The 26452-nt window shown below is 41.7% G+C and overlaps 1 protein-coding gene across 3 annotated transcripts; it reads right to left on the bottom strand.

Annotated features, from left to right (window-relative positions):
- Nucleotides 1-795: 795 nt before the first annotated feature.
- On the bottom strand, nt 796-25164 carry sugt1 (SGT1 homolog, MIS12 kinetochore complex assembly cochaperone). Of its 3 annotated transcripts, none has more exons than XM_078264613.1 (13): nt 25021-25164; nt 24875-24923; nt 23761-23851; nt 22991-23060; nt 22481-22551; nt 17230-17283; nt 15211-15239; nt 14966-14991; nt 14619-14715; nt 13131-13238; nt 3462-3552; nt 2353-2525; nt 796-1609 (listed from the first exon to the last, which is right to left on the bottom strand). In XM_078264613.1, the coding sequence occupies exons 1-13, from the start codon at nt 25032-25034 to the stop codon at nt 1508-1510; spliced, it is 975 nt and encodes a 324-aa protein (XP_078120739.1). In that variant the 5' UTR covers nt 25035-25164; the 3' UTR covers nt 796-1507. The 3 variants fall into 3 exon arrangements, with proteins under 3 accessions (XP_078120739.1, XP_078120741.1, XP_078120740.1); XM_078264615.1 differs by having other exon boundaries at nt 24875-24920; XM_078264614.1 differs by having other exon boundaries at nt 14966-14988; nt 25021-25163.
- Between the last annotated feature and the right edge of the window lie 1288 nt (nt 25165-26452).

Raw genomic sequence — 26452 nt, 5'->3', positions numbered from 1 at the left:
GACGTGTCACATCTGGTAGCTACTCCAAAGAGATGAGCAGAATGAAGTTTCCAGAGTTCTTAAATGTGAGAGTTGCAGCTCTAGAACTCTTTAATGAGACTAAAGACTCTGTAGCCGTCACGCTCCCAGATCTTACCCACGATGCAAAGCGCTTAGCTCCTTTTGATGTCACAGAGCCGCCTTAGGCAGGGGTAGGGGGTAAGGATGGGGGCGGTGTGTTTGTGTGTGTGAGTGTGTGTGTGTGTGTGTGTTTGTGTGTTATGAAGCTCAGAGTTCCATCGAGAGCCACAAATGGGCGTTTGATCGTCACAAGAGATGAAACGATGTGTGATGAATTTAACACTTAACTCCGTGTGAGAGGCTTGATGATGCGGTTAGGAGGCTGATCCATATTAATGCTCTCTTGCCACGGCAGGACGCCCCCTCACTGTTACTGCTGCCGCATATATGTGGTTACAGAACGGGGAAGGTTCCTGTTCTCCCACATCTGACTGTAAATCACCACTCCACCTCAGGGCTGCATCCTCCCCTGCTGGCCAAACAACTCGGGGCTCTCCGTTTTGATACCAATCGAACCATGATACGTAAACCACATCCTCAAGCTGTCCATATCTGGACTGCCTGCACTCATATCAGTAATGCCACATTTCATTCCTCCTAGCACATAATCACAGAGCATGGCTCTCGGTCATAATATATTGCTGTTTTGGCATCTGGTGGATCCCTTCCTAGACTTTCCAACCTGTCCAAAGCAGTTTCCAGAGACAACAAACCCCTAAAACAGGAGACAAGGTGTGTGAGCCAAACAAATCTTTTATTTACACAGAAGCTTGAACCACACTGAGGGAACGACTGGTGCGAAGCCACTGACTGAAATGTGGCACACATTCCAGACAAGTCAGTTTGCAGAGTATTGCTGTTGACTTTTTACTGAGGGTACAGAAAAAAAGACTGCATGAGCCAATAAATGCAATCATAGCTATCATTTAAACATCTCAATTGGTTCTTATTTTCAACAACTTTAAAGTTTTATACAAGTGATGATAATAGAAAGTCATAAAAGGCTCTCAAATAGAAAGGCTGTGGGCATATTTTTGAGAAAACCAGCAGAAGCAAAGGAGAGAAAAGAAGAATGATCTGAAAATTGAATTGGAGGATTTCAGGTCTGTCAAGTCACATTTTAATCCAGACTTCCCTTTTGTGTTCATTGGCCTTTAAAAATCAGATATCAATCTGTTCAACAGATTATTCAAATGAACGGACCCCATCAGGTAGTAGGTTATTGCAGAGAGTGGGCTATGAGCGGTTTGGGCGAGTGAAAGTGGGAACACTGAGGCTCCCTGCACTTAGTGAAAACACCAGAGCAGCAGCACAACTGAGGGGTTGGGAAGAGGAGGAGGTGGGCGGCCACGGAGACTGCAGGGCAACAAGGAGTCCCGCTGGAGTTCAGATGGACAAATGTGAAAAAAGATAATGTCAAACAGAGGGGAGAGGGACAGGCAGGTCCTCAGTACTTCTTGAACTCTACGTCGTCCGGTGGGTTCATCTCCACTTTTCTCTTAGCAACATCCATCCAGTTGGTGCTCAGGACTGTACCACCGGACTCCATCTGCACAGGGAGGAGAGGCAGTACTGTAGTTACGCAACACCTGCTCTCTGCTTAACAAGGCTTAGGGCTTAGATAACTTCATGGCAGCATTATTGATTCCACAAGGTGGACTTTTTGACCAGTAGCTCATTTTTATTGAAATGTTCTCGTTATTTCACAATAAGCTAAAAAAGTCGAAGAATTCAAAATGCTGATTTCCCCATAAACTGACCTTTATTGTCTAGTCCTCTGCTCTAGGTTGTTGAAACCAAACGCAGAAATGACATGAACGTTAAAACACCATCATCTTTAGGCTGTATGTTGGAAATGACAGCAAATCCTTTTTCAAGTTTACCGTTGGGCTCCAGGGTCCCAAAATCATACTTTTAGTAACAGAATGCTGATTCATCCCAATCCTTAATCAAACGTTTAGTTGCAGTCATCATACGCATATCTTTCTGTACACATAAATACACAAATATGTTGTATTCCAGCCCTCAATACAGTAAGCAACGGTGTTTACAACTCCTACAAAGCCTTTAAAGTGCTTCATGTCATCTTCCATCTATGGATGGAAATGTCTTCCTGCCGGTCCACCACAACAACTACTATGGGATGAATTACCATGAAATTATGCACAGAGATTCATGGTCCCCAGAGGATGAAGCATGGATCCTTCTGTGCAAAATATAGTTGGCTACTATTGCTCGGTGGTTTAAGTGATAACTAGCGAAAAAGGCTCGTCACTAAAGTATAATACTTACAAAGGACTTGTTCATGGCTCTCTTGACCTCGTCTGAGCCATCGCAGTAGATCTGCTGGAAGAGCGTGTTAAGGGCTGCGTCTCCCTCCAGCTTCTCATTTTTCTCCTCCTCATGGATGTCCAACACCACCTTGTCCCATTTGCAGGAGTGGAGGGACGACGATGGGTACTGATCTGATGGAAAAAGGAAACTGTGTTTAAAAGGCTACACTTCATATAGTTTCAGATAAGACCAAGTCAGAGGGATTTTAAACCAGTTGAGAGGCATTTGGCAAGACGTTAAGCAGAGCTCTTTAATCACCCTGAAACAAACAGCTTAATGCTTTTGTGAAACAGTACCGTGTTAATAAAGGTTTTTCAATGAGATTTGAATTGACTTTTATCACCTAATCACACCAAGGTGTATTGACTGAATTCATTTTGCTCACTTTGCTACTGAGTCATCCAACTCAGAAGCTGAAGGATCACATTGTGATTTGATTTATATATTTTCAGGATGAAATATGCCCACTGTAATCCCAACAAGTGATAGAGAGGGGGAAATGAAATCCAGATGCAGATTTACATAAATACAGCACCAGACGCACAGTAGACATATTCAGGTCAATTGTGGACATGCGGCAATATCATCCCATAAAGTCAGATGTCAAATATCATGTTTAAATGTAGCAGTAGTCCAAGTTATAAGCAGGCACTTATACACAGGACGTCCAAGAGGCTGAGCTGGTTGCATGGAGAAGATGGTTTGGCTGCCCACTTAACTTCTACTCCCCCTTCCACACATACACACACAGACACTTACATAAGCAATTAATCCTGTCAGTAATGTGAATGTGTGGGCTAAAATACTGAGTCATATTTTGATGTCATACCTTTCCCTCTCCCTGTAAACTTTCGCCGTCAGACTAATCAAAGACTCTAGCAGGGCTTGACTGCCCACTCTCCTTTTAGTGCAGAACGGACAAACACAGGAGCTTATATCGATCTTTGCAGAGAGAGAGAGAGAGAGAGAGAGAGAAATAAGAAGAGGGTAAGGGTGAAAGGGAGAGGAAGAGAGATGAGAGCAGAGACAGAAGGGTAGTTCTGTAAATGCAGAAGCTGTGGACTGACTTGGATCGAAGTGTTTGATGTTGGACTCCTGTCCTTCTCCCTCCAGCTTCTCCCATCTCATGGCCTCTGTCTTCTTCATCTTGAACTCCACCTGCCAAAAGAGAAGGGTGACAAGAAGCGGGGAGAAGAAGAAGAAGAGGGAACAAGGGAGATAAAACGTTAAACAAAATGATTGTCTTTGGTGCTCGGCACAAAAATAGCGCTTCCATTAGAGCGACATCTTAGAAGTACAGGACATCAGATCATTATTGAGGCCAGAGAGGCTGTCTGTTTGAAGCCGCCGTCAACTCAGCCTGCAAGTGTATATGTATGTTTGTGTGTGTGTGTGTGTGTGTGTGTGTGTGTGTGTGTGAGTGAGTGAGAGAGAGAGAGAGACATCAGGGATATGCGGGGGCACAGCTCAATCTCGAACCTCACTGACAGACATACTGCACTAACGAGATGCCTGTCAGCCAGAAGGCCAGTGTGAGAGACGGAGCGGGCGGGAGGAAGGGATGGAGAGGGGGACGAGGAGGAGGAGGGGGAGATCCTAATTCCACACAGCAGCATCTGATCCAAATCATTACCAGGAGAACATGGGAGAGGAGGAAAACAATGAGGGGAGAGAGGACATGGACACACGCTTTTAACACTGAGCTGCATTGACAGGACACATACCAGCGAAACACGCGAGCCCCCCCCCCCCCAACACTCATTAACGGTGCGTGCGTTTGATATGTGTGCATGTGAAAGACAGCGCTGGTTATGTAGGTGCAATTAAGGAACATTTCTGCTCTGCTGGTCGATGTGATGATTCATTTATGAGGGTGCCAGAGGAGAAGAGGGAACCAAGAGGTAGACAAGGTTGGAGAGGAGGAGGCAGAGAGGCTGACTGGCACCGAGACAAGCGTGAGTGAGGGGAGCAGATTGAGGGGGAATAAGATGATCGCTGCTACCTCCTCCACCGGGGTGATGAGCTAGTGCGAATTCGGTACACTGATAGATCACTTTGGTATGTGTCAGCGCTTTCTGCCCCACAAAAGGGCCTTGTGCACAGGGAGGCGTCCCTGTGCAGTGTCCGAAATTAACTTTTTGGCTCACCTGTGCAGGGCTGAGAAACTAAAAAAAGAACATCTCTGCTGAGAATACAGGTCACTGCCCAAATAGTTCATATTCATCCTTACATTTTGCAAGTTTGTGCATACAATCCGATTCTGTGAGTTCATCTAAATTCAGACACACCCCCCCGCAACCTTCCGACAGAATAGGTGGCTGTGTCCGACCATTTCTGAAACACTGACATTCACACCCACCTCACGCTGTGATTAACAGGGTGTAAAGAGGTGAGAAAGTAAGCAGGTTTTGAACTGTAGAACAGAGCTCAACACTCTGAATGCCTTTCAGAAGAGACCGTCTGAAAATGTGCATCATTATATCCATATTTAAATAATTCATTACATCTTGGCCCTCATTTCAACCCACCTTCAGATGTGGCCTCTTGGATCAGTTATAAACACTTCCGATGAGGTTGGACAACACTTTGTAGGAAGAAGTTCTTTTGAGGATAACCCAGCCCTTACAGTAATCATACTGTACATACAGGGAGTAAATAATAAAAGATAGAATAGAAAATGAATTTGATTTTGAAGTAACTAAATCAAAACTGCTCCAAAGGTGTGTCAAATTAGTCAGCCCCTATAGAGTTTTGAGGTGAAAGAAGTTATTTTGGGCGTCCAGGGTTCGTTCAGTGAATTCATTTCATGCATAGACAATGTTAGGTTACCATCTGTTGGAGCACTTCAAACGATTGGATTTGCATGAAACTCTCTTGGCTGAATCATCAATACAAAAGACCAGCTACCGTTTTACAAAATATCTGGTTCTTTAATAAAAATTCAAAAAGATACAAGCCTGTGTGCATAAAAATGTAAGGAAAGAAGTTAACTACACATTTCCAAGGGGCATTTCGATACAGCAAGTAGAAAGCAGAGTTTACACATTCAGCAGCTTAAAATCAGTTCACTTTCGGATTTTGGGTCAATTGTGGGTTCATTTGACAACTATGGTGCTGTGTTTGGCTTCGACAAAAATGCAACTCAAAGATGAATTTATCCTAGTCTAATCTGAGGGGTGTACTACGAAGCACGTTTGACAGAGCCACGCTTTCTTTGCATTAATTGGCTTGACAAAGCCCAGTCTCGTTTAAAGAGAACGTGTACCATGAAGATGCACAGTTTGTGCTACTGTAATCGCACGGCTTCGTTCAGTGGCATTACTAACGTAACAGCTCAACAAGTTTGCATTTATAACATATATAACAAAAATCTGTATCGCATATAGATTGACGATAAACTATAGAGTAGTCTCACATTGCCAGACCTTCCTCCACAGCGCTCCAGAGGAGGGTCTGGCAAGTCCACACAGCATTCCGGTATGGGAGAAAAACATGCTCTGGTTTATTGGCATTTCTTAAAACCAATCACAATCGTCTTGGGGCGGCGCTAACTTGTTTTGGTGGAACATGTGTCTGTTCAAAAGTTGTTTTAGTCGTGCAACAAAAAAACTCAGATTGGACAGATAGTCTAGCTAGCTGTCTGGATTTACCCTGCCGAGATCTGAGGAGTAGTTAACCATAGTCCTCAGAAATCAACCAGAGTTTAATATTCCAACTAGGGCTGTCAGCGTTAACGCGTTAATCGCGATGCGATTAAGGGCCGACGCGATTAATTTTTTTTTAATCGCATGCCGGCATTTATTAATTTATTTTACACTTCACTCGGCTTTGCGTCGTGTCTAACAGGCTACTATTTTGACCCTGTGCAGCACCGTTACTTATCATCAAGCTGCCACTTCCTCGTAACACATCCTTCTACTGCAGGCTGCAGGCATGATGGAGAAACACAGCAGCAATAACTCTGAATGGAGCTTTTTATTTTCCAAAACTCCCGGACGGCTCGTAGACAAGTCGAAAGCCATATGCACGTTGTGTAAAGCCAAATTAAAATAGCACTGAAGCACGTCAAGCTTGAGCTACCACCTACGAGCTAAGCATAGTAGTACAGTTAACGTGATGCTACCCGCTAGCGGGCTAAACGGGTGGCAACTAACTGCAGACCTGTCAGCATCGTAGAGGACTCAGGTCTTAAAGACGTACTACGGTTGACCTGTCTCGTTGCCGTCGAGGGAGACAGTAGTTTCACCATACACATACCACAGGGAGAAAGCAGCCACACTGGAACAGCTGCAAGGTGCTGCAAACGCTGTCTCATTAACCGGTGATCACTGGACGTCAGTGAGTATGGATTAGTGAAAGGCGCTTTTCAACTGATTTCAATGCGAAACTGATCATAAACTGGTCAGGACTAGGTCTGCAGCATAAATTGCTATGGCAATCTAGTCAGATTAAAAGAGAGCCACCTTCGTAACATCGTTAAACTCTGGCTCTAGGCTCAACATACCTCGCTAACCCACTAATCTCGCTTCATAGTACACCCATCTGGCTTGCCCTGCCAGCTTGTGATGACAACATGCCTTTTACTCACTCTGTGCAGCAGTGATGTATTGCGTAGAGCTGCAACGATTAGATGATTATTCAATTAGTTGATCAACAAAACTAATCAGCAGCTATTTTTATAATCCATTTATCAGGTTTTTTTCAAGCAAAAAATGCTTAACATTCTCTGGTTTCAGCTTCTCAATAGAATTGGTAAATTATCCAGGATACATCAGTGTTGCTATGTTGGTTTATTAAACCCTGTTCATCAGTTTGTGTTTGATAAACTGATTTCAATCGCTTTTTGAGACAGCTCCTCTTGGCATAATAAATCATATTAGTTTCTTTGACAGATGTACCTGCAATCTTTGAGCTTTGTTAGGGGTCTCGTTGTGCTTTAAAGACTTTAGTATGCATCAAAGTGCCGATATGCCAAGCTGCTCTAATGGCTGACGAATACGGCTAATTGGCGATCAAACTAATACAGCCTTTGTAGCAGTGGGTTGAGGTTAAATTTCTTTTATGGATTTTAATTTTTTTTTTTTTGTATTTTGTTTTTGAGATCAACTCTAAAATAATCTTAGTCAAGCTATCTAGGCAGAATAGTTAATGTTTTCAATTTTAACAAGGCAGCAACTCAACAGCCTGACTGACTGTTTTTACCAGCCATGACAGTGACGATGGTATAGTTTTCACCTTATGAGTCTGTGTGGGTGGGTCATGGAAAATGTGGTCCTGGAGACACGTACTGTAGACTACCACAGAGGCGGTTTGGGGTACTTAGGTGTTTATATGTCTGTCTGAGGACAGATTTTGTCACCGCGATCGCGTAGCAACCGTGCAAGATACAGTCACAAAACGTAGGTCAAGTTCGAAGACGGGTGTGATCTAAGCAAGGGCGGAGGTAGTAGGGGGATGGGAAGTAGGGAAGGGGCCATTAACCCCTCACCAACACTTTACGCCCCTGGCCTGATTTGGTGTTGTGGTGGCTGTGATCCCATCGCAAGATGGTCTCTAGTTAATTGATCTGTTAATGATCATAGAGGCAGAGACAAAGTCTTAGAACAGAAAAGGACCAAGGACTATAGACCAAGTAAATTAAACGTTACCATCTTAAAATTACCATTCAGTGTTGCAGGTGCCATTCTTGTCTTCAATGTTTCTATAATGTGAATGGCAGCAGGAGTCAAGCAACAGCTCTGTGTGTGTGTGTGTGTGTGTGTGTGTGCACGCTTCTATGCGTGCTCATGGGCCATACAACATTAATCTGCTGCCACATCTGTGTTTCCTGGCTTTTAAGGGACATGGCAGGCCAGGCGCCATGTGTGAGTCTCTCTGTGTGCGTTTTAGTGTGTGTGTGACAGGCGAAAAGATGGCTCGTAAAGGGATGTGACAGCAGAGCCACATACAGGGGCCACCACCCACAGGACCCCATGGGCTGGACTATACAAAAGTGCACTGCTACACACGTGCACTGTCCCACACACACACACACACACACACACACACACACACACACACACACACACACACACACACACACACACACACACACACACACACACACACTATTTACAGAGGGGCACTGGGTTCCCGTGTGGCTTGTCACATGTGTTTGTAACCATCGCCCCCCCCCGTCACGACTCCTCACCCAGCATTTTCTCCCTCTTTTTCCAGATCCCCGCAGATTTCAAAACAAACTCTGCAAGAAAGCCGCATAAATGAAATAAATATAAACATTCTTAGACATTGACAGGCATGCAAATTAAAGAGCGGAGATGCCACTTTAGCTATTTGCCCAAAAGAGATGAGTTTGGAAGTGAATGAACGATCGAGTGTGGATTTGAAATTGCATTTAGTGTGCGTCAGCCGTCTGTTCTGATCAAACACACTGGTGTGTAATTGGCTCCCCGTTGTCGCGGTGACCCCTGCGGTTGGAATGTCTGTCGTGGTGGAGGACAGGAGGAGGTCGCATAGACGATAATGTGCTACAGACGACACTCCCGCACACACACAGCAAATATTTTGTGTTGAAAGATTACTGTTCAGCCTCTGTATTTGTATTTGTATGTGTGTGCGTGTGTGTGAGAGAGCTTGTGTGTATGTGCTTGCACACTCACACCCGGCTTAGCCTCCCCCTGCTAAGTTGTCTTTAAAGACAGCGAGGAGATGAAGCGTAAACATTGTGGAGCGAAGAGTGCAGGGCAGCCTATTACAGAGACAGACAGGCCGACAGGCTCCGAGGGCAATGCATTTTTTTTCTTCCTCCAAACGCTCATTAGGGATGCATGCCAATCTGCAGAAACTTGATTTGCTGATGCCGTTGTTCATTTGAATGTGTTTTCCCCCCAGTGGCTCCTTGGCTTCAGAAAAATGAAAAGGCTCCAAAATATTTAAATGAGACAAGCATTGAGACAGTTGCTCAGTTTGTTGGGGGCTCTCACATTGTCGTGCATGTGTGCACACACATTTCACCTGTAGAGTTTTAAAAGACTTAGGTGCTGTTATGCCATCTTGAATTGCAATTGCCAATGCAATTGCCTGTGTGTGTAGGGGCCATGTGTACCGGAGGAGCCCAGTGGACCAGGGAACAGTCAGGGCTTTGTGGGAGAGGAGGAGGAGGAGGTTTTGAACACTCTTTTTCGTTATCCAAGAGGTAGAGGTGTGTGTGTGTGTCTGTGTGCATGTGTTTGTATGTGCGAAAGACATAAGGTGTGGGTGTCTGTGAGGGGCCATGGAGAGATAGACAAAACAAAGACATGAGAAAATAAATGAGGAAGAAAGAGGAAAAAAAGACAGACACAGTAGAAAGATATGAGAGAGAGTGTAAGACCATCTTCAGCTGTGCTCTCTCTAAGACTGAGCCCTTGTTTAAGCTGCAACCCACGTGCACCTCTGGAATGCAGTGTCTGCTGTTGCCATGGAAAAGTGAGTTAGTGATTAAGAGTGCATGTTTTTTTGAGAGGGGGCAGTTTCTGTGCAGGTCAGTTTCCACTCAGCACAGTGTAGACGGTGGATATAATGCACACAATATAGATTGTCTCTCTTTCAGTCAAATAAAAAATAAAATAATTCTTTATATATTACTTTTTCAAACACATTTTTTGAATGAATTCCAGGATAAATGTTTTGATTATATCACTGTTATGTGACCAGGATAATGTAATAACCCAGGTACACAGTCTATGAAGTAAACCACGCATCTTTATTATCATAAAAACATTGTATTTTCTTTCTTAAATTAACATAAAATTGACAATAGTACAGTACTAAATAGTTTTCCGGACCTTAGCTAATGTTGGCAATTAATTGCGGTTGAAAAAAGAAACCGTAATTATGTAAAAGAAAATGTGATTAGACAATTATAAAATTATTGTTACAGGCCTATGTATGAGGTACTTATCCATAGTGAGTGTATTACCTACAGTAGATGGCAGTTGGCATGCCCCCAGTCTGGAAACAGACCTGAGGTAACCAGAGGGAGGTACTACATTTACCTCAGTATTCTAGAGAATCATCAGCTGTATCAATATCATCTTCACTCCGCTCTACTCATGTACAGTCATGTGAACAAATTAGGACACCCATGCTAAAGTTGACTAAAAAGAGGAATAAAAAAAAAATATCATCTTTTGGAAATTGATCTTAATGCCTTAATTAAAAAAATGAGGAAAAATCCAATCTTTAAGGACACCAATTTTCTTTGTGAATGAATAATGTATCGTAAATAAATACATGTTTTTTCTTAAAATACAGGGGGCATAAGTAAGTACAGCCCTATGTTAAATTCCCATAGAGGCAGGCAGATATTTATTTTTAAAGGCCAGTTATTTCATGGATCCAGGATACTATTCATCCTGATAAAGTTCCCTTGGTCTTTGGAATTAAAATAGCCCCACATCATCACATACCCTTCACCATACCTAGAGATTGGCATGGAGTACTTTCCATAAAATCATCTCTCAATGCAAATCAAACCAGCTATTAGGCTCACTGAAATAAAACCATGCTTACTATTGGATTAACTACTTAAGATTGGATACACTTCCTCATGTGGGATTCAACTTTAGTAGAAGTAAACTTTGTTGAGTTAAGATAACTACATTATAATTTTATTTTCTAGACTTGGTGTATAGGAATCCCATGGCTGAACTGCATCTGGAGGATCAGTCCAGCAACTGAATGCGTGATGAGATGCTGCCTTAGTAAAGTTAAAAATATGCAAATGCGGCAACAAATTCATTAAAAGATTAAGCTCACATTTGCATTCTCTCAGTAAATCTGGCCTAATATTGTCAAAATGTCTGATTTACATGAGGAAACCAGATTACAGTTTTGCTCTGACATTCAATAGTACTTATGTAATACTGTATAATTAGTTATGAGTAGGCCACCTGTGGGAAGCAACAATAAGTGGTTAACTGGGTAATTATCCCTTTACTAACTATAAATTACAACCTTATGTTTTTGTTGAGTTACTTATAATAGGATGTGCTTTGGAAGATGCTGTGTCCAAAAACTGTGGAAAGATCATCACCACCACCATCAGAATAATACTTCTACACAGAGTCCCAAGGAAGAAAGCAGAGCTTAATGTTGTATCGATCAATGGCCTGAAAGACGATTTCCTCCTCCTTAACGATTACAAAAACAATCAAAACAACTCACACAAAACCTGCGTCTTGATCCTCAGGCTAAAACCTGACAGTGGTCTAAACCCTGAATCAGCACACACTCAGCCAGCACAGTCATTAGCCCACATCCTCTATAATACACACTAATTAGTCTATGGTAAAAAGTGCCCTTCCTACTCATTAGGCCTATAATCACCTTAAACAGTGCCGAGGAACTCTCAGCGAGTACAGCCCTAACGGTGTGTGTGTGTGTGTGTGTGTGTGTGTGTAGGAGTGAGGATTTGTGCATATGTGTGAATCTCCTGTTGGCTGCTCAGATGAACTGTGCCAAAGTCTCCACAGAAGCCGCACTGTATACAGCGAGAGTGGATTTTCTCATTTCTACTCCAGCTACAGTAAGCTTTACTAGCATTAAGGCATTATAGGTAGTGACAGCCTACTTTACACTGCTTTAAATTATTGAAGAGATTAAGATGTTAATCTCAGAGTGGTTACAATTTCAGCAAGCTGCTTAAACTCGCATCGGCATGGGTTTCTTTTACTTTGACTTATTTACTGTTATCTATACTGCTATCATTAACAGTTGTAACAAAAACACGACTATAATTAATGATCAGCTATTTAGATAATAAAAGCCTGAATACAGATAATATCATTTGATGCTCTCTGGCAAAACTGCAATTCAGAGATTTAAAGCATAGTCAAAGAAGGGCCCGCATTTCACCAGTGTGTGACTACATCATATATTCATGTTTAATAGTCTGCTTCTTTACTGTTGAGAGTAACTACGGGGACGTTCTCACCAATTCTGAGTAAAATGTAATAACTTTTTGTTGACTTTCAAAAGTGCTTCCATGACCTAAAAATGGTGTTTCTACCTTGTGTGGTTATGTTTTTTTCAGTTCAGACAAGTGGTAAACTTTTATATTCCACTACACCTCGGCTTGCTGTGGACAAAAACATCTGAAAACCACCATCTCATACTACTGTATATGTGAAGCAGGTTATGTGGTATAATCTGTGAAATGACCTATTTGTTAAATTCTGTGTTATTTTATGACTCCCCACAGAGGAAATACCATATTTACCGACTATATTTACTGATATTCCAGAAATTAAATTACCATGCCCAATTGTATCCTGGCAGCTACATCATCTGCTTAGTTTCAGGCCGTTTTATTATCTCAAGACATTGACTGTTGGTCAGTTGTGTTTACTGTGACCCCAGAAAGGACAAAACAAAACAATTGTCCTGTGGGCTCCTACATCAGAAAAATCGCAAAGCTTTGATGTGCACAGTGGACCATTAAACACAATTGGTATTGTTGAAAGCATGCAGGTCAGACAGTTTGTTGCTGCTTCATGAGAATGTCATCTGTCACAGCAAAATGTCTGTCAAAAACATGTCAAGATCATCAAAAATGTATGCCAGAATCTTCAATATGCAATGCCGCTTTAGGAAGAAAATCAACATTTTCTTCCTAAAAAGTGGGCTCCTTGTTGATTTAGAAGGTTTCAACAACACACTAACTGCATTAGCTAAAGTCAAAGTGAATGGGATACCTTAGTGGTGAGGATCTTGAAGCTGCTCTGTTGAGGGACGATGGGGTGCAGGAGGTGGAGGTTGAGGTTATAGGTCTCCCCTGATGCCAGCTGTATCTTGGCAGAGAGCTGAAGAGACCACAGACACCAGAAATATAATTTAACAATCCCGGTGTTGAAATTGTAGCACCAACATTTAATTTCACTTAACTGACGTCTCACATCTCAACTACATAATTGTCTCAAAAGAAATGTCAAAGGTGAGAGCTTGCCTCGCTTTTTTTGGTTCCTTTTTTTTTATGTATAAATGAAATTCTTGGAAACACATGAAACAAAAAGATAGAAAAGAAGTAAGAGGGGTGGAGGGGTCAGCTTGTCCATGAGAATAATCATCTGATGTGGCTGGTTTGTCAGCCAAGAGTATCTTCACCCTGTCCCCTTCAGCCACAGAGTGACCAGTGATGATTGTGGGGGGGTGCGCAGACAGCTCCTGCCTGTCACTCACTGGGACTGGGTGGGTGGGTGGCTTGTTGGTTTAGGAGGGACATGGACTCGGCTGTGGCATACATCCTCACACTCCTTACACACTTGTCCCTTTGCAAATGCTGCCCACATATAGAAAAACACTAAAACGGCCCACTTAAGGAATAACTCGACAGTTATCATCTCATCACCCTTTTTAGCAGCGGAGGAACAGTACATTACTTTCATTGTTTGCAATTCAACACCTACCATTTCACTAAAAGTGGACTTTCTGATTTGGGACCAAATGTATGTAAGAAGTAGTTCATCGGGGATAAAAGCTTAGAAAGTTAGCTAAAGTAGCTTTTGGGCAGTTTTCACAAAACTATCAAAGCCTTAATATTAATTCCCATTTAAATTCCTGCACTGTCTGTAGGTATACAGCTGCTGCATACTCAGTCACCAGGGAAAAGAACTGGAAACACTGCCTTTCATCTTTAATTTATTTTGTATATACTGACCTACTAAAAAATATATGAACTTATCTGTACTTCACACCACAGAGGGAGCGTAACAAGTGACTGTGGGATTCGCAGCGAGTGAACTATTTCATTTAAAATGGGGTAAACTCAGTTTGTTATTCTATTAGGAAAGACAAAGCCATTCCCTGGGGTGCCCTGCAGTTTCCCCTCCGAGAGAAAGAAAGAAGTGGAAAGATGCAAAGGAAAAGAGAAAACGAGATAGAAAGAGGGTTGTCCCTGGAGGGCACTGCAGCTGATCCTAGATCAGTTATGCCTTCTATCTACAGACAATTAGGAGGTTGAAGAAGATGGGGAGGGTAAATTGTTCTTAGATCTGTACTTTGGGGGCAATGTTAACAAGGCACCACTGGAGGCATAGTTGGGTCCGTGGGGAGTGTGTGGGGGAGTGTGTATGACACCCATCTAATGGGCCCCCCTGAGGAAACACCCAAAAGCTAACCCATCTCTGTTCCACACACACACACAGACACTTCATTTGAAACTGCATTTAAGTGTGTGTTTATACCTCTTTTTCCATGAAGTCTACACACACACCATCCTTGGGTACATTTTTTGCCATGACTGTGACAATGACTTGAGACTCTGTTTGGTACCAGTCATGTCTGCAAAAAACACACAAAGAAAAGGAATTAACAAGTCTGAAGACCTTTCAACAAAAACTTCAAAATGCAGCTCATCATTAACAAGTCTCGTCTATGTACAATGTTTCCACAATTATACAGAATGGGACTGCTTTAACACACTAAGGCTTGGTTAATCATACTTATTACTGATTAGGCCATCAATAATAAAACAAACAAACACATAAAAATAGATGCCTAGATAAGACATAATCTACATTTATGCACTTACTTCACATGTGGAACCGCTGGTGTCTGCTGGGTCATTCAGCCCCCCGAGAGAGAATGACAATTTGAGAGGTGGATGTGGTGATAAGGCAGGGGGATGAAACAAAAAGGACAAAAATGAGAGAAAACATAAGAAAAGAAACTTAGTGAGGCTCCTTTCTTTGAACATGATGAGCATACACAAGGCTGAAGCGCTCTGTCGATGTTGAGAGCAACAATGCCCCCAGGTGGCCGTGCAGAGAAACTCACCCTGTCGATGCTGCCGATCTGTGTCTGCTCTGGAAAGAGAGAAGAAAAATTTGGGTGAGTAGCAGGTGGAAACATTTAATACACCCCTTAAGTTGCCTTAAATGTAACTCAAGTATCTATGACAATGAAATAAGAACACAATTTTTAACACACTTTTGTCTGCAGATAAATACTAGCAGACAGATATGCCCACACAGACACTCTCCCATCCTCCACCAGTTTTGTTTACTGGTCCATCCACGCCCATTAAAAGCCCTGTGAGCCCAAGCAAGCCTGATCACCGTTTACCAGCATGCTATCATACATTATTCACTGAATTCATTAAAGAAAGAGAGCACAGAGGGGGAAGAGAGAGACAAGATGATGAGAGGCGTGTTAATGTTGTCTTAATGAGGTCGCGTTTGAAATGGTGAGGAGGGGGGTGTTTGGAGAAAAAGACTGTGTCAGAGTTTGTGTATTTTTAAACAAGCAGGGTGCCACATGTGATGGAATAACTAGGTGCCGCGTGTGGGTTGGTTGGTGGTAAACACACTGTCACTAGAAGAAACAACTGCTGCTGGTGTGAGTGTGAGCGAGTGCAAGTAGGGTACTTTTAAGTTTTAGGGGGGGTGATGTACACCCTGGTGTGCATTTGTCTGTGTACACGTGCTGTCTGTGAGCAGGCCTATGAAGGAGTTTGGGTCTCATCGGGGGCTTTCAAACATCAGTAACGTTAACTCTGATGAATCATACCCCTCACGGGAGTACGTGTGCAAGCGGGTGTGAAGCGTGTTTGTCAAAACTCATGCTCTTGTTTACTTGAGATGATCCAGAGGGCCCAGGCATCACCAGCAAACAGAAACACACACCCAGACATGGCATGCATTTTTTATTGGACTGAGCAGCTCTGCCTAAACACTCACACTGTAGATTCATGAATGTGTGAAAAACTCATTTGTTTGATCAGATGGGCTGATCAGCTCTCGGACTGTGCCAATTAGCTTAGTGTTTGATAGCAAGGAGTAAATAGCATATAGAAGTTAGAGTGCAACTGGTAATGGATTTGGAAGTCTGAAACTATTTTTTAAACTAAAACCGCCATAGGCAATATTGTGTACCAATATTTAATACCTTTGAAGATTTTAAATACAACAATTAAAAAAGGTCCCATGGCAGGAAAATGTCACTTTATGAGGTTTTTTAACATTAAGGCGTTCCCCCAGCCTGCCTATGGTCCCCCAGTGGCTAGAAATGGTGATAGCTGTAAACCGAGCCCCGGGTATCCTGCTCTGCCTTTGACAAAATGAAAGCTCAGATGGGCCGATCTGGAATCTCCTCCTTATGACTTCATAAGGAGGAAGGTTACCTCCCCTTTCTCTGTTTTGCCCCCCAGAGAATTTGGCCCACCCATGAGAAAGAGAGAGACATCATGGCTTGCAAACAAGCAAAGTGGCAGTTGGTCAAGGGCACACCCCCACCCTCCACCTTGCCACCCCCTCTCTCCTCCTCAATAGCATTTAAAGCTACAGACACAGAAATGGCACATCCTAAGTAAAGCTCATTGTGGGACTGGCTCCAGTGGCTGTAATTCTGCACCAAGGCTGAATTTCGGGAAAGAGACTTCAGATACAGTATTAGGGGACCACTAAGGTCTATATAAAAGAGACTTCAGATACAGTATTAGGGGACCACTAAGGTCTATATAAAAGAGACTTCAGATACAGTATTAGGGGACCACTAAGGTCTATATTAAAGAGACTTCAGATACAGTATTAGGGGACCACTAAGGCCTATATAAAAGAGACTTCAGATACAGTATTAGGGGACCACTAAGGCCTATATAAAAGAGACTTCAGATACAGTATTAGGGGACCACTAAGGCCTATATAAAAGCATTCAAAAAGCACCATGTCATAGGAGCTTTAAATAAAGACTATTTAATATTCTAATAAACCTAAAATCAAAGACCAACATCAGCTCTAAATAATAATAAAAATACATTACAATACACATTATAGAAGTTTCAGTTTAGCTACTTACCACCCATCATCTCCTCACACCGCTTGATCCAGATCTCAAAAGATTTGTCAGAAACTGTGGAAATCACAAAAAAGAATAATTTCCTGCATTGCTTTGTTAAGTGATATATGTTGATACAAAAAGGCAATTAGAGAATATTGTGTACACTTTTAAGGAGGTCAGTTAGATGTTAATGAAGTCTAAAGTGGTTTGACTAAGTGCTGTAGAAGGCTAAAGTCATACATTTAGGACCTACAGAAAATGTGTTTAATAAATTACCAAGGGTTATATAATTAGCCCAAAGAAGCACATTTTATAAGCAAAATTTGTTCAACTCAAAATTTGTTCAAAAATGGCTTCACAGCTCTTTTGAAAGTGCTAATGATTTGCCTGAGATTTTTAAATCTTTTTCCACCATCCCATTGACTTAATTCTGACCACTTACTCCAAAGAAGACCCACAGCATGTCTTTTTTAGTGCTGCTGCGTTAGTCGACTTAGTCGACGTAATCGACCATTAAAATAAGTAGACGGCAATTTTATTAGTCGACGTGTCGTTTTACTATTGACCGCCTATTTATTTTTGGTCTCTCGTCTCAAACAGCTCATTGTAATTCACCTCCACACCAGTCTGTGCGCTGTGCACACCCTGCTGGTTAATCTGCTATCCTCTTTCTTCCCCCTCCACCCCGCCTTCACTGCTTTGATTTGAAAAATGGCGGATGCAGGCCGTATGGGTGGAGCAGAGGATGCACAGTTTGACCAGCGGGCAGCGGTGCGGCCGCGGCACACCAGGCCGCCGGATGGTGTTGCTAAGAATTTGCAATGTATAACTATTATCAGACCGGCTACTACTACTACTACTAGCGGCCCACCGGGAAAAGTCCTGACTCTCCCGATTGCCACTCCGCCTCTGAACATAAGTATATGATTATTAATGAAACGGCAAGCAAGTCTGTACTGTTTATTAACTTTTGACAAGTACAATGACTGTCTTTGGATGTTAAACAGGCTACTTAGACTTAAGTAGTAAAGTTTTAAACCCCGCCATGCACACAAGTGTAAACGTGAGCAGCATAGCTGCGTGTCTGCCTGCTTTCAACTACACACTGCCTGCGTGGTGTGAGCGTGGTCTTTATGTTGTGTGTCAGCTGCGTGGCGGCTGCGTGGATTTTTCTGTCTTTACACACCAGAAACGTGTCTGACGCTGCGCTGCTGCTAGCCTTGTCTGTACACATGTATGTTTCCCATTGATTACTGCACTCAAGCAGTAGTATACTTCATGTTAAACATAATTATATGCTGATTTGATTACAGCAAAGACATCATCGGCAGTATTGACGGCAAAATAGGCTACAGAATATTTTGTTCTGTATTGACAGGTGCAATATTTGAAAATCTATAATTATTTATTATTTTTTTATAAATTACATTTATAACTGCATTTATGTCATGTTTTTAAAGTTATGGCACAGGTGACATTTTATGTTTTGGCCCTTCAGTTGAGTTCAAAAATAAAATGGACGAAATAACAAACTTGATTTTTTTTTATTATTATTAGTCGTTTAGATTAGTCGACTAATCGAAAAATTTGTCGAAGGATTAGTCGTTAGAAAATTAGTCGTTAGTGGCAGCACTAGCCTTTTTTAATGTAACAGTTTGTTCTGTAATGACGTGGCCATAAAAATCAATTCATTGACTTTGATGATATCTACGACGTTACAGCCATTACTGTAGTGTTTCCTTGTCGCCTTCTGCTGGCCAGCTCCAGCTGTCTTTTCAATAGCAAAGCTGCTTTAAGTGTTACAAAAATAGTGCAAGTGTCTAGCTAATTGATAAAGAGAAAATGAAGTATATACAAATATAATGAAGTGAGAATCCATGTGTTGTTAATAATGTTTTGTGTGATTTTGGGTGACCATCTGTTTGATGAACAGAGTTGGAGATAGCTGTAGTAAAAGACTAATGAGATGATGGTCACTGATACTGTATATTGAAAATGGTAATAGTGTCTAGGTTGACAATGGCTACAGTGGTGAACAATTTGGACAGACACTGGCTTCACTAGCTCGCATGATCTGGACGTGTACTAACAATTGTGTAGTTACTGGTTTAAAATCTCACATCTTGGAGGGATCCCTCGAGCCAAACCCAATCCGGGCTACTCTGGGTCTTAGAGCTGTTACACACCAACCAGACGGCCAACCGTCGGCAGAAAAGGCAGTCGGGTCCCCGAGGTCCAAATAAATGCCTCAAAACACGCTGAGGTTACACCGACTTGAGTGTACGCTCTGCGCGTGCGCGAAACGTAATACGTCTCCATAGCAGCAGGCGGCGCTTCTCTGTATTGGTTCCCAGAAAATGAAAACCGGCAGCTGATAGGACAAACGTGTCACGTGGGTCTGGTTTCTCTGGAAATTCACAGCCAGACTGTCATGGCGGCTTGTTCAGAATACGATCTCATATTGTACTAAAATAGTTCACTGAAACGTGTTTCTGAAAACATTTTAAGCAAGAAATAGGCCATATACAGTTGCTGAATCTGTCTTCATTTCAGATCGACAAAGGTCAGTTTAAAAGATTTTCGTTAGATTTTGAGAGGCTCATCCGCTCCCCATTTCCAGGTGAGTCCCGACTGCCCTGTCTCCCGACTGAGCATGTCAAATCGGCCAAAATGAAGGCCCGACAGCTCCTCCGACGGACGATGGCACGGAACACACCGAAAAGACTCGAGTCACTGACCTCGCCAAACTGTCCGACGGACGATAATCGGGTTGGGGTGTCAGGGCCCTTGAAGCCCAAAATGCACAACAGCTCTTTTGTAACATCATCATGTGGCCAGATATTACTTAACTGAAAACAAACTAAGCCATCAACATATTCAGCCGTACTGAAGAATGTGCTGCAATACTTCCACCTAGAAAAAAAGCAACCTTTTGATAATTATTGTATAAGGCTATACTAGAAACTATCCCAGAAGATATTTGCAACCTGCTATTAACATCTTTTCTTGTAGTCATTTTTAACTATTTTTGGACCAAATGATAAAACAGTAACTTAAGAAAATAATCTGCAGATTGATTGATTGATAATGAACATAATTGTTAGTTGCAGCCCTAATACTGTATAGAAGATCAACTGAAGCTCAATGTTTGTGAACTCTAATTGAAATATTACAGTATCAGGTGCATCTGGCTCGACACCATGTGATCATATGGAGTTAAATGCACAGGAAGAAAAAAAAAAAACCTCTTGCTATACCTGCTTAACTTATTCCAATGTAATCATAATAAATATAAATAAATATGTGGTCTTAACGATTTAGGCTCTAGAAATATACACTGGTTCTCTTTTTAAACGTTTTTTTGTAACGGTATGGAGCTGGGTTTTGCACGCACAGACACTATTCCACTGATCTACAGCTGGTGTTAACACACCAAGATATGCAGCAATGTGCCAAAAAAAAGACAGTAGATAAGAAGAAGACTGTTAGCATCAACTACAGAATCAAATATGTAAATAATAATACACAACATGGTCTCCTGATATACAGATATAATGGACGAGGTGGATCAGAATAACCTGAAGAGTGTTCTACTATGCTTCAGGTTATCAGGCTGACCACCTGGTGACCTGGTGCAAGCAAAACAATTTAGAGCTCAACGCTCTAAAGACAGTGGAGATGGTTGTGGACTTGAGGAAGAACCCAGCCCCACCTGCCCCCCATCACCCTCTGTGGCTCCACAATTGACACTGTGGAGTCTTTCCGCTTCCTGGGAACTACCATCTCCCAGGACCTCAAGTGGGAGCTGAACATCAGCTCCCTCGTGAAGAAAGCACAACAGAGGATGTACTTCCTGCGGCAGCTGAAGAAATTCAACCTGCCAAAGACAATGATGGTGCAGTTCTACACAGCCATCATTGAGTCCATCCTCACATCCTCCATCACCATCTGGTACGCTGCTAGCACTGCCAAGGACAAGGGCAGACTGCAGCGTGTCATTCCATCAGCGGAGAAGGTGATTGGCTGCAATCTGCCGCCGCTCCAGGACCTATACGCCACCAGGACTCTGAAGCGTGCTGGTAAGATTGTGGCCGACCCCTCCCACCCCGGACACAAACTCTTTGAGACACTCCCCTCTGGCAGGAGGCTGAGGTCCATCAGGACCAAAACCTCACGTCACATGAACAGCTTTTTCCCCTCCGCCACTAGCCTTATTAACAAGGCCCGGAAACCACCCTGACTCTCCACCTTCATGCCACTGTTCTCTCTCTGCTGTATTGCTCTTTGCTCTTTATTTTTTATTTATATCTTTATTTATTCCTTATTTTTTAACTTAATACATACTGTGTAAATATACTTATATTGTTTGTACCTATACTTATATTGTTTAATATTCAATCTAAAGAATGTGTGACGTGCACCAACAACACCAAAACAAATTCCTTGTATGTGTTAAAAAAACGTACATGGCAATAAAACCCTTTCTGATTCTGATTCTGATCATGAGCAGATGCCACAGGAAAATATGGAAAATGTTCTTTCACACATAATTCCCAGTAAACCTTTCAGGCACTGCTGGAGTGTTTCACTATTCACACATGCAGCCACATCCAGGAACATTTCCACCTTTTTACACTTGCCATGGCAATGCCAGAATAGATGGGAGAAGGGACAGTCCAACTGTGCTCATCCCTGCGATCTTTCTGCTTGCATTCACAACAAAGCCGTGGTGCCATTTTAATTCCTGGAATGTTACTAGGTCTTGAGGTGGGCAATTAGAGGTACGGGTTTCCGTGAATACCGAATCCTGTTCCCATTCACCTATGACCCCATGCAGAAAATATCCCTGCACATTTCAGGGAAAGACTGCATGTCTGATCATTGTAATCAGTTTGACCCACAGTCAGTCAGTGAAAAATGCTGTTGCTATGTTACCTGCAGTTTAATATACAGTACATCAAGCACTGATTTTAGATAGTGGTTAAACTGCTGACCAGAACTATGTTTGAAGTGTTCTGTAATACACTTTTAAGATACCTGCCAGACAATTAGAAAGGAGTATTTTCAAGGCCATAGTGTAAGAAATAAATACGATCTGTACTTTAAGAATACTGTACTGTATTTTATCCATAAAGCTAAAAGGACACAGGTTAATCACTTTGTATTCAATGAGGAGAGTGAAACAGACAGGATGCTGCTGCAAACAGTGGTTGGTAGAGAGTGGGATGATGGAAAGTTTGTACTCGAGGCCAAAATAGGCTGTACTCACCATCCAGTTGGTGTCCCTGAGTGAAAGCTGCATGTGCTGACTCATAGTGGTTAAGGTGGTATTCTGCTATTCTGCAGTTGGGAGACAAAAACATGCCACATATACTTAGATCAGACAGTCTTGGAAAAACATAAGTGACCTCTTCTCACACACAAAATTTGGATCATGTACCTTGTTAAAGAAAATAAATAACTAAACAATTATTGTACATAAACTGTATGTCTGGCTGGAGAGAAAAGTTGAACTTCTCATTACATAACTCTTGATATTAGCTTTTAACATGACTCCAAACTTTCGCAACAGGAATAATGTGTTTAACTTTCATAGCAGATGTGATTGTGAAAGACTTCAATGGAACGGCTCATGTTTACCAATCAACTATATATTACAGATTTTGCAAAATAATACATAGTCATTGGGTCCATCAACAGTAGCTTTAGTTAAGCACATACAGCAAACACCTATAAGTATGGTCTTCTCTCATTTTCTTTATCATATTATAGTACACACCCTGTTCGCATGAAAGCAAGGGGAAGGCTGGGTTTTAGCTGCTGTGCTTTTTTGGCATCATCAACAGCACCTGCGGAGAGAAAACATACGTATACATTCACCCAGCCTGTATCACTTAGAAAATGAACATTCATGCCACCCAAATTTCCTCTAGTGATTGATGACTGGTACCAGATTATTAATTCAAGTATCCCATAGGAAATGTTCTTTTCTGCAGTCTAGACCACAACGGCTACTCCAGTGTTTGAGGGACAATACCAAAATATACTCATAACATAGGCAGTTACCAAAAACACAACACAGCTTTCAATAGAATTTGAAGACATTTATATTTTCTGCAAACAAGTACAATCATCCATATTGATTCAAAAAGATTGTGTTATATGTGAGATGGCTAGAGTGGCAGCGTTTGCAAGACTGGATGTCTACACTAGAAAATGGGGAAAGTACTTACGCTTCTGGAGGGCTCCTAAGAAGCCATGTACTGTGGAGAGCCGTATACTATGTGCTTATTGTTTCATCACATATACATATGTTTATTTGGTTTACAGTTGTCTATTTTTTTATTATTTTTATTATATTGTCTTGCATATTATCCTTATTATTTCATCTTGTCTTTGTTTGTTTGGGTGTGTGTGTGTGTGTGTGGGGGGGGGGGGGTTCAGGGGGGGGGGATGTGTTCATATTCGTTCAAAAACGTTAATTATAAAAAAGAAGAAGATTGTGTTATAACTAATATGTCTGTCAACGCGTGTAGTTTACAGACTTACAGCTGTAGTTTTTGAGAAGTATGTGGGCATAGGCACGCTGGCAACACCAGTCAGCGTTGTTAGAGTCTCCTTGCAAGGCCTCATTAAGTTCCTACAAGGAAAGAGATGAAATTTAAGTAGTTATGGTTCCTCCAAGTCCTACCATAAACATGCATGCCAAGAACTCCTGCCATTGCCCCTGACATGGGTACTGGCATTACAACTGGAGTTGGTCCGGACTATGGCTGCCCACTGCTCTTACTTAGGATAGGTTAAACGCAAAGGGTGTGTTGGGGCGACCTCTAGCTCACCCAATAGAGTGTACGCCCCATGTAGGCTAAGTCCTTGGCAGTGGCCCGGGTTTGAGTCCGACCCGTGGCCCTTTGCTGCATGTAGTCCCCCCTCTGTCTCCCCTTTCCTGTCTTCAAGCTATCCTATCAATTAAAGGCCATAAAAGCCCCCCCCCCCCCCAAAATGCAAAGGGTGTGTTCAATGTACTTGGCAAATAAAGGAAATATTATTTTATTATTCAGCAAATATTGTAGGACTGGAAGTGCTGGTTCTGAGTACCATTAATGAGACATCATAGAGCAGTCTCCATTATTTACATAATAAACTAAGGAATAACTAAAAATGAAATGTTTTACATGTTAACATTTTAATAAAACTAGTGAATAGAATTAGAGCTAGTTACTGACTTGACGATTATAGTGCATGCGTATCATGCTGATAGCCTGACATATCTTAAAAGACTCTTACAAACGTTTTCTAGTAATAACGCCTTATGACTAAGAAATGTTGCATTTGCAATGGCGGTAAAGTACAACAAACATAACATGTCCTGCTAACGTCGAAATGGCACTATTAACGTTACTTAAAGTTGTCACGTCAATTATTCCCTGCTCTTATTGCAAAGTGATACTAACATGAAACGTTAGTTGACTTGGCTAGCTAGCTAGTTAGAGTCAAAATATGTGCTAACACCAGATACAATATTATCACCGACGCCACACCAAATTTCCTTTGTAAAACAACTTACGTTAGTCAGAGGAAGTTAAGGTTAATGTGATTAGAAAGAGCCACCTGCTATATAGTTTGGTTTATGGCTAGCTAGCTAGCTAACGTTGATATTTACCTCCAGAGCTTTCTGTGGATCTTCGTCAATGAAGCTATCGGGGAAGCTGCTAAAGCGAAAGGAAAGACTATTAGTTAATCGGCTGCAGAGAAACAAAATAATGGAAATGAAACAAAAGCTAATTCATTATGTTAAGTTGCACTTGCCGTTCGGTTGCCATGGAATTGCTTAGAATGTGGACAGTGTTTCAGGAGTGACAGGAAAGTTCTAGTAAAATATGGAGAGACTTGAGGAAACGTGATAGCGGTAGGCAGCAGCCACAGCTCGAGCCCTATGCTCGAGCCCCAGGAGCAGGCATCGAACTGCACACCCCTCACACCTCCACCTAACGTCCTGGAGGAGTCATGACATGACAGCGTTCTAATGGCAAACTTTGGAGGAGCACGATTCCTTAAAGGCATACTATGCAACTTTTCCAGACAACCTGTAGGGGGACCGAAGCTGGAAAAGTTACATAGTATGCCTTTAAATGCTGTATTTCTTAAACATATTACAATAATGATTATATACCGTTAAATTATTGGACTATTAAACTATTTGAGCATTTTAATGTAGCTTGGGGAAGAGAGAAGGGCTAATGTGACCTACTTTGTATCCTAATACATACATTAGTTTAATTTACGATACAGATTGTATAAGCTGATTCCTGTTTTGTAAGTAACATTTTAATCTTAATTAAGGTAACTAGTTTTCATAGCTGTCTTAAAATTTAGTGGAGTAAAAAATACAATATTTTTGAAATGTAGTGGGGTAAGCACTCAGATTAGATCAAGTATTGCATCTAAATAAAGTACCAAAAGTGAAATTACTTATGTTGCAGAATGGCCCATTTCATAATAATATATCATTGGATTATAATTATTGACGCATTAATGTGTACATCACTTTAATGGTGCAGATGATAAAGGTGCTGGTAATTTGACTTACTTTATATACTGCTAGTGAATGTTCCTGAACCTTTCTGTTCTGAGTTATGACGATAAATATTGGCCAAAAAAAGCATTTTTGCTTGTATGTCACAGAGAAGTTGACCTATGACCTTTTGGATATAAAATGTCATAACTTGTCATTTTATCCTATTTAGAGATTTGTGTTAAATGTTTTCATAATTGGGGTATACATTTTTGAGTTATGGCCAAACAAGCATTTTTCACAGTGACCTTGATCTTTCACCTTCAAAATACAATAAATGTATCTGTGAGTGGACGTTTGTGCCTAATTTGAAGACATTTCCTCAAGGTGTTGTTTGAGATATCCCATTCACCAGAATGGAATAGACAGACATCACAGTGACCTTTAACATTTGACCTCACAAATCCAATCACTTCATCCCTGAGTCCAAGTGGATGTTTAAGCTAAATTTGAAGAAATTTCATTCGGGGGGTCCTGAGATGTCGCGTTCACAAGAATGGGACGTACATTACGCACGGAGAACCCAAAAACATAATGCCTTTGGCCACAGCTGTTGCTGGCGCGGAGGAATAAAAAGTACAATATATCACTGTGAATTGTAGTGGAGTAGAAGTATAAAGTAGCAGAAAACGGAAAAACTCAAGTAAAGTACAACTAACTCAAAAT

This window comes from Sander vitreus, chromosome 12, assembly GCF_031162955.1.
Source record: "Sander vitreus isolate 19-12246 chromosome 12, sanVit1, whole genome shotgun sequence".
NCBI classification, from domain to species: domain Eukaryota; kingdom Metazoa; phylum Chordata; class Actinopteri; order Perciformes; family Percidae; genus Sander; species Sander vitreus.
This window is presented reverse-complemented; position numbering and strand designations above follow the sequence as displayed.

Excerpts from the sequence above, each read along its gene's own strand:
- sugt1 (XM_078264613.1), bottom strand. Across the intron at positions 23,852-24,874 it reads ATCCACAGAAAGCTCTGGAG|GAACTTAATGAGGCCTTGCA; the intron begins GTAAATATCAAC and ends CTTTCCTTGTAG. Across the intron at positions 13,239-14,618 it reads TAGACTTCATGGAAAAAGAG|CTCTCTGCCAAGATACAGCT; the intron begins GTATAAACACAC and ends TGGTCTCTTCAG.